This window comes from Lactuca virosa, chromosome 9, assembly GCF_052849685.1.
Source record: "Lactuca virosa cultivar CGN04683 chromosome 9, Lactuca_virosa_CGN04683_v6, whole genome shotgun sequence".
NCBI lineage: Eukaryota > Viridiplantae > Streptophyta > Magnoliopsida > Asterales > Asteraceae > Lactuca > Lactuca virosa.
Window position 1 is genome coordinate 216635220 of NC_136434.1, and position 19289 is coordinate 216654508.

A 19289-nucleotide genomic window follows, 5' to 3' on the forward strand; every position below is an offset into this window, starting at 1 on the left:
TGTCCTTAGCTGATTTCATTCCAGCTTTGGGACAACTTTTCTTCCAACTTCTAATCCTCATAACTTCTTCATCTTAAACACGTTTTCTATGATCTTTATATCCACACAAAGGTGTGGATGAGTTCTTCAACTCCATTAAGTCACTTCTTACATATTTAATACGGGTCTTAATCTTTTAAGTCACAAACTTGGCCTAAAAACACAAAATTTCCCATTTTACCCTTTTAGCCAAAATGCATCTTCTCATGCATTTCTTCTCTTAAAATCACTTATCTAATCTCATCTAAATAACTTAAACTTATCTTGGCCAACTTCATGAAATCACAACTTCATAAACTTACAAAACTGTCATAATTGATCATTTTGCTCTTTTGGTCAATATTTTATTTAAATCAAATCTCTCTAAATTTTAGATTCTTACATTGTCTATTAAGTATGAAAATCTGTATGGAATATATATATATATATATATATATATATATATATATATATATATATATATATATATATATATATATATATATATATATATATATATAATCAATGCCTTAAATGGTTTAGAAACCCATGTCCATATATGGAGAGCAAATGAGCAATCATTGTCACTATTACACCAATTTTACAAGTCTTTTGTGAAAAATTACTTATATTTTTTTTCCAAGAGATATTAGAAAGGAGCAAAAAGGATTTGAATAAGGTCCCTTTAATTGAGAATAAAACTCCATTCCCAACTCCTCAATAAATGTTTTGTTGATTGTTTCTAAAAGTTTTTATATATGATATATGACAAATTTGAGTTTTGGTGGCCCAAGAAGTTACGAGGCGTGGGGAGACGTCCAACCTGTCCAACCCATTGGCACAACCCAGTCTTAGCTGTTCAAAAAAAAAAAAAAAAGGTGTATGACCGATGTGAATTCTCCTTTTTAATATACAATGATGTTTTCTACCTTTTATCTCATGAAATTTGCAACAATTCCCATTTGGGATGTTCAATAAAATTTAAATGATTATACTTTGAAGCATTTTTTTTTCTGAAATATACCTGTCTATATAAAAGTAATTACATAAATGCAACCAAAGATGTCTTGATTGCATGTTGTGCAACTATTAGATTTGTCTTCTCAGATGGGTGAAATGAATCCCAAAATACATATTTATTTGCAGCTTTACACGTAAATGGGTTATATCTGTTGCATAGGTAACTCATCTCAAATCTTCCTGTTGCACAACATGCTCTCTCTCCATCATCAAACCCTGCAGATAGCAACATCAAATTCACCAACAATGTCAAAGTTAGTGTTCTTATTCCACAAACAATATTCAACTTTCTTTGTTCATAAGCAAACAAATAATGCATATACATATTTTTCAAATTATTTGCTGATCATGAAGACTTATCAAAAGAGTGTGGATTCTCGATGTTATCTGATAGAATGATAGGTATGTTGGAATTTCCTACACTAAAATAGTTTAATATTTTGTGCAAAGTGGTCAAAATTATTGAACAATATTATATTTCTAAATAAGCTTGAAAAATCAAAATTTAATTTAGTCCTATTAATCTCTATTTAGTTATAGTATAATATCACGAGTAAAATAATAAAATATAGAATATATTATACAAATAATAAACTAGAATACATAAAATTTAAAATTGAAGGATCATCTTGTACAAAAGAAGATTTTACATCCAATTTGGTGTAAATAAATAATATAGATCATCTTGTACAAAAGAAGATTTAACATCCAATTTGGTGTAAATAAATAGTATACCATCATATTTGGTGTTTTGCTGTTTATGAACATTAAAATGGTGCATAAAAAATAGTATTTGGTGTTAATTGGGTTGGAGATGCCCAAAGGTATATACGGCTGATAATGCATATAAATATAGGTTAATGTCGAAAATGGGTGGAGAAATTTTTGTTGTACAAAACACCATTGTTTTACAAAATATTGTAAGAAGGTGAGCAACTGAAATGTCTTGTACGCAATATACCTTTATTTTAATGGTATTTTGTGAATGTTTAGTTCTAAATATTGCTTACTTTCTATAATACTTTATTAAAATAACACGGTGTTTTGTACAAAAAGAAAAAGTTTGTTACCTACTTAAGACATTAACTCAATAAATAAATGTCATATTATTAATTTGCTCGTTATAAAAGCATCATAAACATACCAAAAGAGCGTGGATTCTTGATGACATCTGATAGAATGTAATATATATCCGAGTAGACCAATTGTATACCAGCCAACTCCTTATTTAGCTTCTTGACCAAATGCTTCAACTTCAGATTAAACTCCTTAGCCACACGATTATATAGTTGTACACATTTCGTCCCTGAAAAGTAATTTTCAGTGCGTTCTAATGGCAAACAACCCATAGGAGGAAGCCCATTTAGAGATATTTTTCGAGCTCCTAAATTATATAAATCTTTGACAAAATTTTTGGCTATATCTTCAAGAAATTTCTCATATTCTTCAATGGAATAGACTCTTGATCTAATTGGAAGTGCGAAATAGTTTTCTAGGAAATCATTTGTTCCAAGGCTTATCAAATAAAGTGCTTCACTCAATACTTTGCTAGCTTTTGCATCTCCCAAGTGAGCTTTCAAATTGGTCTGGTATTCCTTGAAGTATTCCAGCTCCTTCCATAGTGGTATTACAGACTGCAGTTACATTGGAATCTTAGTCAAAGATTAAATTGTAACTGGAAAATAAAATGATAAATACATCCTTTACGCATGAGTCATGATCAACCCATTTATTTGCCCTAGTATGTGCAAAAAACCGGAAAACCAAACCAAAAACGAAAAAATCAGCTATGTTAAAAACCAGCAGAAAGGATTTGTGATTCTGAAAAACTGAAAATTTCAGAATGGAATGGAATTCATAAAGTGCAGGGAATCAATCTTTCCTACCCTCCTATTCCTAACCCACATACCATATATACCTCTATTAGCGATAACTCTTGACATCTGTCAAGATAATCTGATAACATTTATTTTATTTATTTTCCTTATGTTTAGGCTAGTTTATTGGCATGTATATCTTTGTATCCTCTGTATTATATATATGTGAATAATAATCAAAAGTATTCAAGGCAAATATTATAATCCTTATATGGTATCAGTCTAGGTCACGCCTCCTTCTCTTCTTCTCCTCTTCATGGCAGGCGACGCCTCTTCTACTTCTAAACCCACAGATGGCACTCTTCCTCTCAATATGATTCTGCACATGCTCACTATCAAACTCTCCTCCAGCTGCTGCCTTCACTGCAGATCGCCAACAGCCCTCAGTGACTCCTTCTACAGTTCCCTCTCGCGGCAACACTACTACCAGTCGCAGCCGTGGTCGTGGTTCCTTTTCTAGTGGTCGTGGTTGTGGTCGACGACCACCACACTGTCAGCTTTGCCGTACAAACGGTCATTTTGTCAGCTCTTGTCCTCAATTAAGTACTTTTGCTACTCAAGGATCGAACCAGAATGCTCATTTAGCCCAAGCATTCAAAGCACAATGCCATATCACACGTGATTCACCAGATTGGTACGTTGATTCTGGTGCATCGGCTCATATGACATCCTCTCCTACTAATCTTGAATCATCTTCATCTTATTCGGGCAGTGATCATATTGTCTTTGGTAATGGTAATACTTCTCATATATCTCACATTGGTAAATCTTCACTATCCAAAGATCTTCAGTTAACAGACGTGCTTGTAGTTCCCTATATTACTAAGAATCTTATATCAATTAGCAAATTGACTAAAGATTCTCCGGTTGATGTTTTGTTTTCTAATCCGTTTTTTGCCATTCAGAATCGGTCAACAAAGGAAATTCTAGCAAGAGGAACATGTGAAAATGGATTATATGTACTCAAGCAAGGACATGGAGCACTTGTAGCAGCTTTAAAATCTTCACGACTATCTGCATCCTTTGAATTATGGCACGCTAGATTAGGACATGTTGCTTTTGACACTATTTCTTTATTAAATAAAGCGGGTTGTTTATCTGTTACATCAGTTTTACCTAAACCTCGTATTTGTCATTCATGTCAAATTTCAAAAAGAAAACACTGACCTTTTGAGCTTAATTCTAAACGATCCTTACATGTGCTAGATTTGATTCACTGTGATTTATGGGGACCGGCACCCGTTCCCTCTACAAACGGTTATTTATATTATTGTATTTTTGTGGATGATTACTCCCGATTTACATGGTTTTATCCCTTACAGTTGAAATCTGATTTGTTTAGTGTCCTCACCACATTTCTAGCATTTGTTCAAACACAGTTTTCGTGCAAGCTCAAAAATTTTCAAAGTGATGGTGGAACAGAGTTTATCAACAATCGAGTCCGCACTCTTTTATTGGAAAATGGCACTCATCATCGTCTTTCGTGTCCTCATACTCCGCAACAAAATGGTCGGGCTGAACGGAAACACAGACATATTACAGAAACGGGTCTCGCCGTGCTCTTTAATGCCAGTGCTCCACCATCTCTCTGGGTTGATGCTTTCAGTACAACAACCTACATTATCAACCGTGTCCCTACAAAAGTTCTAAACCACAAGTCTCCATTTGAAGTTCTCTTTAAAGAACCACCAACTTATGCTCTGTTTCGAACTTTTGGATGTCGTGTTTTCCCGTACTTAAGAAATTATTCGGCTCACAAATTAGCACCCCGAAGTATATCCTGTATTTTCATTGGTTATAGCTCTCAATACAAGGGTTACCGTTGTCTTGATCCTTCAACCCAACGTGTTTATACAACTCGTCATGCAACCTTTGATGAACTCACTTTTCCATTCACGGGTGTTATATCTTCCACTACTTATGAAAAGATGGATTTTTCGGATTTTGAGGAACCTCTTTCAATTATTTTTCCACCAGAACCTCCTTCCAAGGTCACTTGACGAACACAGCCCGCTACCAAGTGCTCTTTATGCCCCGATCACCATCTTACTCATGCTTATCAGCAGCCTCCCACTGTTTCATTTCCTGCTGATCAGCAGCATGCGTCACCCTCGGTTCCAGCAGCAGCCTCTCCAGCTGCCCCGATAGCACCCTCGGTTCCCGCTGCTCCTTCGTCACCGGCTATCTCGACATTACCGGAAACTTCAGCTCCATCGCCACCCACTACACCTGAATTTACTTCGGTCTCTACACATCCCATGGTTACTAGATCGCGTGCAGGTATCTTTAAACCAAAACATCAAGTGGACCTTACTTATCTTGATAAAATGCCACTTTTTCAGGCTCTTTTTACCACCAAAGAGCCTCGTGGTTTTAAATCCGCTGCCAAAAATCCTCATTGGCTGTCCGCCATGGAAGAAGAAATGACCGCCTTAAGCTCAAATAATACTTGGGTATTAGTTCCTCGTCCTAAGGCTTCAAATGTTGTTGGTTCCAAATAGGTTTTCCGCACAAAGTTCAATCCCGATGGTTCTATACAACGATACAAAGCTCGCTTAGTAGCTCAAGGTTTTTCTCAAATTCCTGGGTCAGACTATTCTCACACCTTCAGTCCTGTAGTGAAAGCTTCCACTGTTCGTATTGTTCTATCGTTAGCCATTATGCACAAATGGCCTTTGCATCAACTGGATGTTAACAATGCTTTTCTCAATGGACAACTCACTGATACAGTCTTCATGGAACAACCACCAGGCTTCATTGATCAACGCTTTCCTAACCATGTTTGTCATTTAAAGAAGGCGTTGTACGGTCTAAAGCAAGCACCCAGAGCCTGGTTTCAACGACTAAGTTCTTTCCTTATCAGTCTTGGTTTTCTTTGCAGCCGAGCTGACACTTCCTTTTTTGTCTTCAAACGGGACTCTAAAATTCTTTATTTACTAGTCTATGTAGATGACATAATTCTTAACGGCAACCAACCTTCTCCTATCCGCACCTTTATTTCTAAACTCAATGCCGAGTTTTCTATCAAAGATCTTGGAGAGCTCACTTATTTTCTCGGTCTTGAGGTGTCATACATGGAGAACGGTTTATTTCTTACTCAAGCAAAATATGCTTATGACATACTAACTCGTGCTGGGTTGCAAGACTCGAAACCTGCATCTACACCATTGTCAACATCTGCACTTCTTCTTACTCATGGTTCGCCTCTTTCGGACTCCACCGCCTATCGTTCTCTAGTGGGTGCTCTTCAATATTTGACCATCACTCGTCCGGATATCTCATATGCTGTCAATCAAGTTAGCCAATTTCTTCATGCTCCCACCATTGAACATTTTCAAGCCGTTAAACGCATTTTGCGTTATGTTAAGGGAACCTTATCATATAGTCTGCACTTTACTCGTCCATCCTCATCGTCTTTGATTGGATACTCCGATGCAGATTGGGCACGTTGTATAGAAACTCGTCGTTCCACATATGGCTATTCCATATTTCTTGGTGGGAATCTTGTTTCCTGGAGTGCAAAGAAGCAACCTACGGTATCTCGTTCTAGTTGTGAATCTGAATATCGAGCAATGGCCAACACTGCTGCAGAGATTGTTTGGATCACTCATCTCCGGCGTGAATTACATGCCTTGCCCCCTGATCGTCCTACTATTCTTTGTGACAACCGAAGTGCTCTCTTTTTAAGTCAGAATCCCGTTTCTCACAAACGCGCGAAACATATTGATATTGATTATCACTTCATTCGAGAATTGGTTTCTTCCGGTCGCTTATACACAGGGTTTGTTCCAACATCATTACAGTCAGCCGACATTTTTACCAAGAGTCTTCCCCGTCCGCTTTTTGAACAGTTTCGCGCCAAGCTACGTATTGGTCCTCCACCACTTCGCTTGAGGGGGGGGGGGGGGGTATTAGCGATAACTCTTGACATCTGTCAAGATAATCTGATAACATTTATTTTATTTATTTTCCTTATGTTTAGGCTAGTTTATTGGCATGTATATCTTTGTATCCTTTGTATTATATATATGTGAATAATAATCAAAAGTATTCAAGGCAAATATTATAATCCTTATAACCTCACATCAAAATACCAAAACCGAATAACCGAACCAAACCGAATGATGTTTGGTTTATTATTATTAATTTGGTTTGGTTAACCGAATAAGGGTACCTTATTAGGTTTGGTTTTGGTTAATTTTTCATTATTTTGGTTGAAACGAAAAAACCAAATAAGCTACTTAATTAATTAATATATATATATATATATATATATATATATATATATATATATATATATATATTTCCATTCGTGTTTCCTTAAACAAGCATAACTACTCCTTCAAGATTAGTGTAGTTTTTGCGTCTCCATTTCCATGATACACAACTTATCCTATTGATATGTATACGAGGATAGAGATACCGATTTCTTCCCTTTTCATTGCGGCCGTTGCCTTTCTTCAACCAGAATCTATTCGGCCTCTGCTTTAAATTTAGATGGAAATTGTGCATCTAAAAAGGTTGTGTAGTGTTGGAGTAAGATGCTTTGGTCCTTTTCGATGAAGGATGGAGAGTATCACCCATTGCACCCACGGTTTAGCATTTCGGATGTGTTTTCAAAATGTTTCATGCCGCCTCCTAAGGAAAAGCTTTCATTTTTTTAGAGTTTTTTGATACTTACTTTGTGTTGCCTTTAAAATAGAGAATTTCAATCTTCCAATTGCTCGTGGCTTCATCTTATTGTTGAAGATGCAATTAAACATGTTCAAATTCTTCCACTTTGAGTTCACTTGATGCATAGTACGATCCGAACTCCAAAGTTGAGTTTTGAAGTTATCAAGTACTCGGTTACCAAAATGAATCAACTTGTTGTTGATTTCCACGTTCCATTTTATATATTTTTTACATTGTGTACAACTTTTAGACAATTGATTCAACTCAACAACATATTTGGGTTATTCGTCAATTAATTCTTGGATTTGAGGGATGGGTTGGGTTTCATCATTTGATTAGGTTGAATCGACATTTTGGACATCACAAAGTCGGGTTTTGGGACTAGATTGTGGGTGTAATATCCTATTCCCGGTTGCTTGATTTATTTGTTTAATTTAAAAAATGATTGGACCTTGGACAATTTGGACTTGGATTTGCTTTTAGGCTTGTTCAACCCGGTAAGGCGTGGTGCACCCTTATAAAGCATGGGGCACCCAAGCCCATGGGTTGCCTGAGCTTTTTGGGTTTTTAGGCTATTTAAGGACCCTTAAGTCTCTAGGGTTAGATCATTCTCAACCTCTATCGACCCTAGAGAGTGTTTCCAGCAAACCCTAGCCATCTTCTCCTATATTTGAGCTTAGAATCCTCTTTGAGAGCTTATTTTTATCATTTTTGTGGTTAAAGCTTATAGAAGAAGACTCCATCTTGGTGTGTAGAAGCAAAGGAGCATTGTAGATCCAGAAAGCTTGCTTATCTTCTGAACTTTTGTGAGTATAAATCTCCCAACTTTCCTTCTCATATGATAGATCTAGTTATTGGTCCTTTTTATGCTTTTAGTCCCATCTTGTTGGTAAGCTTGGACCTGAGATGACTCAAACTCCTTCTAATTAGCGGCCCGATCAAGCCTAAAAACTCGATTGTTTTATCACGTAGTGGGTGCGGGGCACCCTTATGGGGGTGGTGCGTTTTTTGACCGGAATCTGACATTTTATTGACTTTTGACTATGTTTGACTTTGGGTCAAACTTTAAGGTTTTAGGTCTTAGGTTGTGGTTGACCTTGAGTTATACGTTTAGATGGTTATTGTATCAGTCTTCAGCCGCTGCAAGCTATAGTGATTGTGTGACTGTAAGGTTGATCTTGAGATACTTAAATTTGATTATATGAATGTCGTATAGGACATTAACAATATTTGGGTAGATATTGTTGGTAGTGGGGATAGTGCGGAATTTGAGTTTCGAGAATCAAATTTGGAAAATTTAGCGAACTCCTTCTACCACGACTTTTTCTTTCACCTATAACATGTTTTTTTTGGATTTGCCATTGGTAAAATCCATTTGAATGGAATATTAAAGATTGGAATGAAATAAAGAATTGTTTTAATTGAATTGGAGAGAATTAAAATGAAATTGAAGAGAGTTGTGAAGGTTGATGTGGTTTCTGAATTGGTTGATAGTAGTATATAGTGGTAATAAATCATGTAAAAAATATATTTTTGTTGTTTATTAACGGTCACAAAAGTGGAGAACCAAAAAGATGCTTGGGTTCTTCAAGGCTAAAACTCTCTCCATTTTTCGATACCATAATAGTCGTGATGGTGTTCCTCGCGATACCACCGAGTCATCGTGATCAACCCAAAGGCCATTTCAGACGGTTCCGTCCACCCTAATAAAAATTAAGCCGATTTGAATTTTGAATTCTTATTTATTGTAAATATATAGTTTGAGTTTTAGTTTTCTTATTTTAATAAATATATAATAAAACTATTTTGGTCTTTTATTAAAAGAGGAACGACATTGGATTTCTCATTTCTGCTCACCAAACATCGAATTTAATGGATCCGGTTCCATCGAAATCCATGATCGGTTTCAAGAAGCGATTTTAGTTACCAAAAACTATTAATCCAAAACAAAACCAACAACCAAAACTATAAAACACCAAACTCAAACGGTTCTTAGGGCTTAAAACCAAATTATTATGGTTTAATTTAAATTTTAGGCAAAATCCGATTGAACCCGACCCACAGCAACCCTACTTTGCCCACTTGACCCGTTAGACATAAGAAATTGAACAAATTTAGCAACAAAAAAGTTGAAAACTTACAAGTATTGCAGCAGTAAGATTATCATAACCTGTTCCAGCAGAAGCAAAGCTGACCCCTTTTGCAAAATCTACCATATTATAATTCGGATCCAAATAAGCCGGCACAATAGACCGGATCCCAAAAGCCTCCGATATGAAATCAGTAGCAATCCGACCGTTACAAAACCGGCCAGTGGGCCGGCTGCCATAGAAATCACGACCATAAGGTTGAAAGTTGCTTCTCAGAACTGTTGCCACGTGGTTATTGTTCCCAGCATCAACAGTAGAGTCTCCAAATACAATAATCGATGATACTTTCGCATGAATCATGATCAATTGAGCTAAAAACTGACCAAATAACAGCAAATGTATAGCCTGCATCTCTGCCATAAGTTTAAAACCGATTTGCACGAAATATCATATAAATTCAAGATTTTTAGAGATGGAAAGGAAGCTTGCATTAATGGCAGAAATTTATGGTTTGTTGATGCAATGACAAATTAATGTCGTCATTATGTGATTAATGACAGGGGGGATTCGAGAGGGAGGAAAGAGGACAAATGTACAACTCGATCGATCACTGGTTTTGTGGGTGTTTTTTTGATTTCAAGAAAGGAGAGATGTGGAGGGTGGCAAGCACTTCGCATGTTTCACCTTAAACTTGTTCTAGAAGTTGGAGAGGAATCAATATAATAATATTATTGTAACGGAAGATATTGGTTTCATTAAACGTCTTTGTTGCTAGCTGATGTAGCAAGTTTTTATAAAAGGTTAAAAAATAATGTGTGGTAAATATAGTGAATGATATTTACATATGTAAACACAGGAAATCAATGAACAATTTTTTATGAGATGTTAATTCTTTTGGGAAAGATGAATAAGGTAATGAAAGTTTGTAAGAAGTTATGAATAGGCTGTCGAACTAAAAAAAGATTAAATGGTCATCTAACTTTGTATGTTTTACTTAAAATTTTGACTAATTGCTAAAATAACAATGAAGTGTAATGTGGGGTTGTTTAGACTAATGGGTGTTTGGGAGTGTTTTTTGTACTTAAAAAGTGTTTTTTTGTTAGAAAAATACTTATTGGTTTATGGTTTTTTCCAAAAATAGTTTTAAAAAAGTATTTGGATTAACTTTTAAGATGACAAAAGCTAAAAAGTTCTTTTTTAAAATGTGTTTGACATGACTTTTACATGTAAAATGACCAAAAATGATATGTTTTTATATTTAGAATGATTTACTAGTTTACATATAATATTTTATAGTTAACAATTTTATTACATAAAATTTTTATTTTTTTAAACATTTTTTTTACAAAATATATAATATAATTTTTTTATAACATTTTTTTACCAATGATAATATTAAAATTACGTTCATACAAAAGTAGAATAAAAATTCTAAATAATTCATAAAGAATATCATATGTTACATCATATTACATTCATCTCCGGAATTCCATTATATCTTGTGCAATAATATCTCATATCGTTGCCATATACGAGTTATCACTGCTCATACGATGTGTACTTGGACCTTCTTCGTCACCTTCACTACTAGTCGATTGTGTGTGAGATTGTAGAATTCTTGTTGTGCCCTATTAAATATTTCATCAAACCTACCAGCCTTTCTAATATAGTTATGGATCGCCATCGATGCAATCACAATACTCACTTGGTGCTTGTATTTGTAATTAACATGCATGTCTCTTAATAACGGCCACCTAGCTATCCACACTCCAAAAGTCCCGCTCATTGATATTTCGCAATCATGAATGGTAATAGATAAATTTCTCTTTCGGTCCACGAGGTTCGCGCATAGCAGCAATATGTCCACATCGAATATCTGGTATATGATAATGAATATTAGTTCCTTTATATGGAGCAAGATACCCTCGGGTATTTGGGTATCTGGCATCAACAACGTAATATTTATCTGTAAAGAAAACAAACATTTGTTATTCGTTTCAAACAAGTATTAAAAACATAAAACTCGTGTTACTAAAAATTTATACTAACCATCCGTTGGAAATGGAAAAGGAAGATCCTGTCTATGTAAGGATTCATTGAAAATTCTTGTGTCATGTGCAGTCCCCTCCCATCCGGCCCACACAAATGTAAAACACATGTTAAAATCACAAACAACCATTATATTTTGTGTAGCATATCCCTTTCGACCAATGTATTTCGCTTCCTCATGTTGTCGAACTAATGCCCCAACGTGTGTCCCATCTATAGCACCAATGAATTCCTACAAATACAAAAAGATATCATAAATAAATCATTTGGTGAAGTAACTGAACATTAGATAATACCTTGAACATTGGATAATATCGAGGATTATTTAATATATATTTGAGAACTTCATCATTATAGTTGGTGGCTGACCTGATGATATCGGCACTCATCTTAAGCACGACTGCCAAAACTGTATGGAAATGCCTATGAATCGTTCCCCTGGAATGATTAAAAAATTCTTGCATAAATCTATTGCTACATCCATGGGCTAAAGTCATCAAGAACATTCCTACCGACTCCTCAATAGATATATTTTGTGTTTGTTGCAGTCTGTAATTTGTAGCAAGATCTATGCATAATTGTCTAAAAACTAGTACATGCAGTCTAAACATCTCATAACACCGTCTAGGATGGCCATTTAATACTTCATTAATAAATATGTTCCCCGTGCGGTCTGAAGTGTGACATGACCTACATTATCCTTTTCAGAGCTGCCCCACATAACATTTTGAATTCTCTATCCTCTTCCGCCCAAATATTCCTCATTATCGTCAGATGAATTAGAGTCGTCACTATCCATCCTACATAATACAAAAAATTATTGTCAAACAATAACAAATAATATAAAATGTCGATTACATAACGACGAGTTATAACTGTCACACCCCCGAACCAGACGGCGGAAACGTCCGGGGGCTCGTGTGACCATAAATTGAAATATCATCACAATGAATATACATGAAACATAACATAATCATCACCAAACATTTCATAATACAACTGATATTGTTCACATCAAGTACATTGTCTTAGGGTACATATTCCAAAATATTAATTGTACGATGATTGACATTACTAAAAAATAAATCACTACACTTGAAAGTTTCCCCTGCTTAACGGTTACCTGAGAATACAAGTTATTTTGAAAACGGTCAACATATATAATGTTGGTGAGTTCATAAGCATGATTGAATGAAAGATTTTGTATTGTTTGTAAAACCCAGAAAATCCGATATTTTCTGTGTATAGTCTGTAAAATGATGTAATAGTCGAGTATAAATGCATGTGTGAATTTTGTTGTAAAATATGCATGAATAGGAAATCCAGATAATTCTTTGTATTATTTATGATGTAAGTAGAAGGTAATTGAATAATAGTGTTTCCCCAGAAAATCCGATATTTTCTGATTATAAACGTATTGTGGTCTTAAACCCTAAGACCATGTATTGATATATGTATGACTTGTATGGACGTGATTGATACTCTGATTTCCGTAATGTTATGATGATAATGATCTCTATGTGAGTCGTTATAACCATGCTTGATAATGACTATTTCACCTGTCGTGGCATTTTCCAAACGTCGGTTTGATAAAGAATGAGGTTGTCACCATAGACTGACGTAGTCTAACTGTAGCGAACAGCTCAGGTGTGGGGGAGTCACCCCCGTATAGATCTATACACAAACTCTCGCTCTCCCTCCAGGAGACTCTGGTCATAACTACAGGCTACGATCATACACTCAGTGGTGTCAACCGACATGTCTCACTAGATCCCAATTGTTAATGTATAATTATTCGAATTTCACGATATAAGATATATATGAATTTAGATTCTTGCACATACCAATTTAGAATTTATATGAAAAGACAAAGCCCAACCAACATGGAAAAGGGGACAACTGTGGTCCATTAGGCATGTAAGTTATTTCCATGCTTGTTAAGTATGCAAAAGAACACTTTAAGGCCCATTAAGCATATAATGAATAGTCCAAGCCCAATCAGCATGAAAATGGGCCACCAAGGCCCAATAAACATGTAAAAGATGATTTCAGCCCATTAAGCATGCAATTGGGTCACTAAGGCCCAATAGACATGAAAAGAATGATTTGGACCCAACAAACATGAAATTGGACCACGAAGGCCCAATAAGCATGTATAGTAGTTATTAGGCCCAATAAACATGTAATCATTGTATTTTGTTTCTGTTCGTTACGTCATCTTTATTTGAGTTTAAATATTTATCAAAAAGATGTAAAATGCTTATTTTTGTGTTATAATGGAAATTTTTAGTCCATTAAGTTATAACTTTACAATTTGGGCTTATTTTCAACAAAATTAACTCTTTAGGTCCCTTATAACCTAAATGAAACATTTAAGGACTTATTAAACTTAAAATGACATTTTTGGACCTTTTTGATAAAAATAACATTTTAGCCCACTAAATTATGAAACTTTGTGTTTTCGGCCCAATTATAAAATAATTTAGAATTTCGGTCCAAAAATACATTCATTGACATTTTCAGCCCTTTTTCCATAATAAATGACATTTCCAGCCCTTATTTTGTAAAAATTCCATTTTCAGCCCTTATTTTATAAAATTTACATTTTCAGCCCAAATTCCGTAAATTTTACATTTTTGGCCCAATTTAGAAATAAGTGTCATTTTTAACCCTTAAACCGTGAGTTTTTCATTTTAGGCTCAAGTTTACATATAATGACATTTTTGGTCCACCAAATTCAATATTTTTCACTTTGGGCCCAAGAAAGCCGTAAAGCCCATTTAAAGGCCCATTATGCGAAACTTTTCATTTATGGTCCCTTTAATATCAAAATAACATAAAAGTTCATTTTTGAAATATAATGACTCTTTTTGTCCTCATGAAAACCGTGTATGTCATAAAAAGTCCCAACATTTTTGTTTGTTTGACAAATATAGTCCTTAAACATGGTTTATTGTAGTTTTATTCAACAAGCATGCATGTTTAACATTTTCACCCTTAAAGAGTGTTGTTTTGAGTATTTTAGTTAACAAACTCAACCATTTTTACTATAGTTTTCGAGATCTAGAATATTTAACCATATTTTCACACTAAACACACACATAACATGCATAATACTTAGATCTATCACATAGTACTTGTATTCTGCCCCAAAAACATATGAAAACCAAAAACAAGGGGGTATGAACTCACCTTGCTTGTTTGTTCTCGGTTTGGTGAAGATAAGAGAGAGGTTTCGGCTCTAGCAAGCCTTCCTTGAGTAGATCTCGAGCTTATGAGATTTCTAAGAGTATGGTGAGTGATCTAACATAAGGATGAAGTTATATAACGTGGATATGTAGGGACTTATCAAGGAATGATGATTTTTGGTGAAAATCTCCTTGAACACACTCTAAATCTTCGAAAATTTGGAGAAGGAAGGAGGTTTTCTAGAGAGAGTTTCTTAAGAGATTTTTGAAAGAAATGAGGTGGTGAGAAGAGTGGTTCGGCCGAGAAAAAGAGGGGAGAAGAGAGAGAGAGAGAGAGAGTGAAGTGATGTTGCATGGAGATCCTCCATGCAATAATGATGTGTCTCATGCTCATTAGTCCCCTTATTTTCATTCTTTTATATATATATATATATATATATATATATATATATATATATATATATAAACACATTGGGCCGAGAATGGGCTCAATGAATGAAGGTGAAATAACTTTGGGCTCAAATCCTTGGCTTTGATCGAATTTCATAGGCCCAAGAATACTTTTCGGCCCATTAAAAGTCCATTAGGTGGTTTAAGGTCCATTAGGGTAAATGGAATCATTTATGGCCTAACAAGGCCGATTAGAGGTAGCCAATCCATTTTAGGCCATTATGGCCCAAAATGTTAAGTTTTATGAATGTGGGTCCATTTAGAGCCCATTTAAGGGTTCTAAGCCCAAGATAGTCTAACTTAAGATTTATTGGCCCAAAAAGGCCCAATAAGAGGATCCTAGTCCATAATAAATTTGAACCGGGGTTTCTAGGATTTTCCAACCCTTAGTTGAAAATGAGAGATGTATTTGAATGTGCATTGAGTGATATTCACTTAGAGTACATGCTTTACAATAGTTGAATGATTACATGAGAATAGAATTTCCTAGCCAAAATGCTAGTTGTGACAATAACACATAATATAAAATGTCTATTCATAACGACAAACCATAACACCTAATATAAAATGTCGATTACATAATGTCAACAGCTAACACATAAAAAGAGAACACATAATGTCAAACATAAAATGATAAGACATGATGTCAAATCACAAATCATTATTTCATTAGTAACTTAAGAAACTCCATCTTTGCATCATCACTAGTTGGAAACATAAAAGCTTCACGGTTTTGTTTTTTGGTGAAGACAAACAATGCTTATGAATACTCTTGGGAACCTTCAACGAAACTGGGAAACTTGATGACAACGGCCATGCAATCTGCTATTATTGGGGAGGGATTATTTTGAGGAAAGGTTTGTGTACTTTTTGTTGATATGGCATCCAATAAAGCATCTACTTTTTCCTCATAGATGGAAGTTTTAATCTTGGTTGAACGGTTGTTGGAAACATTCTAAGACCTCTTCCTTTTACTTGAACTACTTTCAGGGAAACTAGGAAAAAGAGTCTCATCTTCATATAAATTGATTTCATCATTATCTCCTTCGCCCTCCATATTTTCTTCGTTTGGATTTCTATTGTTTTGAAATTGTAACAGAGTCATAGTCTTATCTCCAATAGCAACAACAGGATCCCAAAAAAATAGCATATTTCATGTCAAATATTCTCAAATTTGTGTCCCTAAATTTGGCATATTCTTTATTCTCCTTCAAGACACACGGATAATTTTTAATTCATTGATTTCACTATGGAATCATAATTTAAAATAATTTTAAAAAATAGTAAATCATACCTTTATTTTCTCCTCCCACCACTCAGGCGATGCGTCTATTAAGCTTCTCGTCCCACCGATTCCAGTTTCAATCCTCATTAAACGGTCATAAAGCTTCCACTCTTTTTTCATGATGTCCCATTTGTTTTTAAGTTGTTTTCTTTCATAGATTTTTCCTATTTTTTCCTTCATGTGTTTTTTTTTTAAATTCTCCCACCCAACCTTATTGAAGTGACTACTAGGCCTATTCCCTTTTTACTTCAATCACACACGCATCAATAAACACCTTGAAGGTATTATTATCCCATATGGCTTTTGTTTTTTTAATAGATGTTTCACAATCAACAACATTAATGTGGTTTTTGTCCATAATCTGAGAATTACATAGAATTTATATGTAAACTACTGAAATACCTAACATGAAACCAAAGCAACCAATTCACACATAAATGAAACTGCAAACCAAAAAAATCTAACTATTATATGTGATTTCACAGTTAAACCAACTATTATATGTAATTTCACAGCAATTTCATTCAATTTCTAAACAAATTTCACCAATTTCATAATTTTTTCATGAAAACATCAAATCAGAAAAATGAAGTTCACATGCATCGATCAAATGAAGGGCAACTGTTATATGTGATTTCACAGTAATTTCATTCAATCTCTAAACAAATATAACCATTTTCATCAATTTTTCATGAAAACATCAAACTAGAAAAATGAAGTTCACAAGTATCAATCAAATGAAGGGTATTTCAGCAGAACAATAGATTATGTAACCAACTGTGAAAATCGATTTATGTAAATGGACATAACTGTGAAAATCAATTGAAGTAACAGTTAATCGATATCTGTAACTGTAAAAATCCGGTTATGCTTACTGATGAATAAGAAAATCCAAAATCGGAACACATAGGGGAGAAAATCGGAACACTGAAGTAACAATGCTTATGATAAATAGTTAATCGAAACTTACCAAATCGGAAAAGCAGGGCGGACCCTAAGGGAGTTCAAGACGTGCCACCGCACAGGGCCCGGAAAAAATAAGGCTCGATTTTAAACAAAATTAACTAGTTAATATTATATATATATATATATATATATATATATATATATAATTTGATTCGGTTAAAATATAAAAAGCCAAGTGGTTCAACTGGTTTAGGCGTCATTGTTTTTGCTAACCCGTGCGTGTTCGATTCTTTATGCTAAACTGTCCCACCAAAGCATCACTTTTTCTTCGAGTTACATTTTCAGTCCCTAATTTATATTCAATTATTCATAATCTTCACCTCTTCCAACTTTTCTTTACCATTCACAGTCTACCCATTTCAATTTTTTTTAATAAATAAGTTTCGCAAGTTATATATTGTTCCACTCAAAATGTATAAGTATTTTTCTTTGTTTACTCAATTTTAAGTTTCATTTATAAGTTTTCTCTTTACAATTCAACCCCTTAAATTATTTTTCACACTCACACACTTATATATATATATATATATATATATATATATATATATATATATATATATATATATATATATATAGACAAAATTGCAAGAATGGTCCCTGTGGTTAGGTGGAAATTGCCACTTTGGGCCAAAAAGGTTTGGGCTAGCATTGATGGTCCATAGGTTTGCATTTTGTTGCCACTTTGGTCCAAAACCTTAACTGCCGTCACTTTTCCCCCGTTACCATCCATTTGACTTGTCAAATGGAGGGTATTTTCGTCATTCCTATTTTACTCCCTATATTTAATTAATAAAATCCTCCTCCTATAAGATCGATGATACTGTTGTCCTCAAGCTTTAATCCCCTCGTTCCCGTCTTCTTCACAAGACCTAACACATCACTATTCACATTTTCCCTCTGAAGAAATTAACAATGGTGTTGTGTTTCTGTGGTAAAATGGCTATTGTTCGCACTTCATGGACCGAAAAAAACCCAGATCGGCGTTTCTGGGGATGCCCGACTGAGGTAAGCAAATGGATTTTGTATTTGCATCATTGTTGTCGCATTACATGTTAAGAACCTGTGTTATCTTTTTTTTAAAATTTTGAAGGGATCGAAGTGTCGCTTTATTGGGTGGTATGATGGTCCAATGTGTGAACGTTCAAAAGCCATCATACATGGATTGCTGAGGACAATAAACAAAGTGAAGGCTCAGACCACAAGACTCAAAATTTACCTGTTATGTAGTTGGATTTTCTTTGTGTATGTTCTATTTTACAAGTAGCTTGGGAATGTAATAGTTTAGGTATGTAGTTTTTTGTTGAATATGTAAGCTGTAAGCAGTAAGCAGTGTAATCTTTTGGTAAGTTATATGAAAGTAGTATTTTGTTCAAGATGTAAGCAATGTAATCAATGTAAGACATGTTTTGCAACAAAATGTCAATGGAAGTTATATTTGGTATCTATATGTTGACCATTCCATTTGTGTATGCAATTAACAACAAATTAAACATACCATAAACCATAACATCCAATTGTATGATTTACACATTGTAAAGTATGCAATTAACATCAAATTAAACATACCATAAACCATACCATTAAATTTCTGATATGTTTTTCCCATAAATCAAAAGACATACAGTTTTTAGTAACATACTATCAAGTACCAAAAAGAACATCAATGTATCTT

At 34.5% G+C, this 19289-nt stretch overlaps 1 protein-coding gene and 1 pseudogene across 1 annotated transcript; both read right to left on the reverse strand.

Annotated features, from left to right (window-relative positions):
* Nucleotides 1–1060: 1060 nt before the first annotated feature.
* On the reverse strand, nt 1061–10310 carry LOC145138437 (GDSL-like Lipase/Acylhydrolase superfamily protein). The gene is made up of 3 exons (XM_079072524.1): nt 9731–10310; nt 2183–2672; nt 1061–1254 (listed from the first exon to the last, which is right to left on the reverse strand). The coding sequence occupies exons 1-3, from the start codon at nt 10097–10099 to the stop codon at nt 1061–1063; spliced, it is 1053 nt and encodes a 350-aa protein (XP_078928650.1). The 5' UTR covers nt 10100–10310.
* Nucleotides 10311–11225: 915 nt separating this feature from the next.
* On the reverse strand, nt 11226–16471 carry LOC145140302 (uncharacterized; annotated as a pseudogene).
* Nucleotides 16472–19289: the final 2818 nt, after the last annotated feature.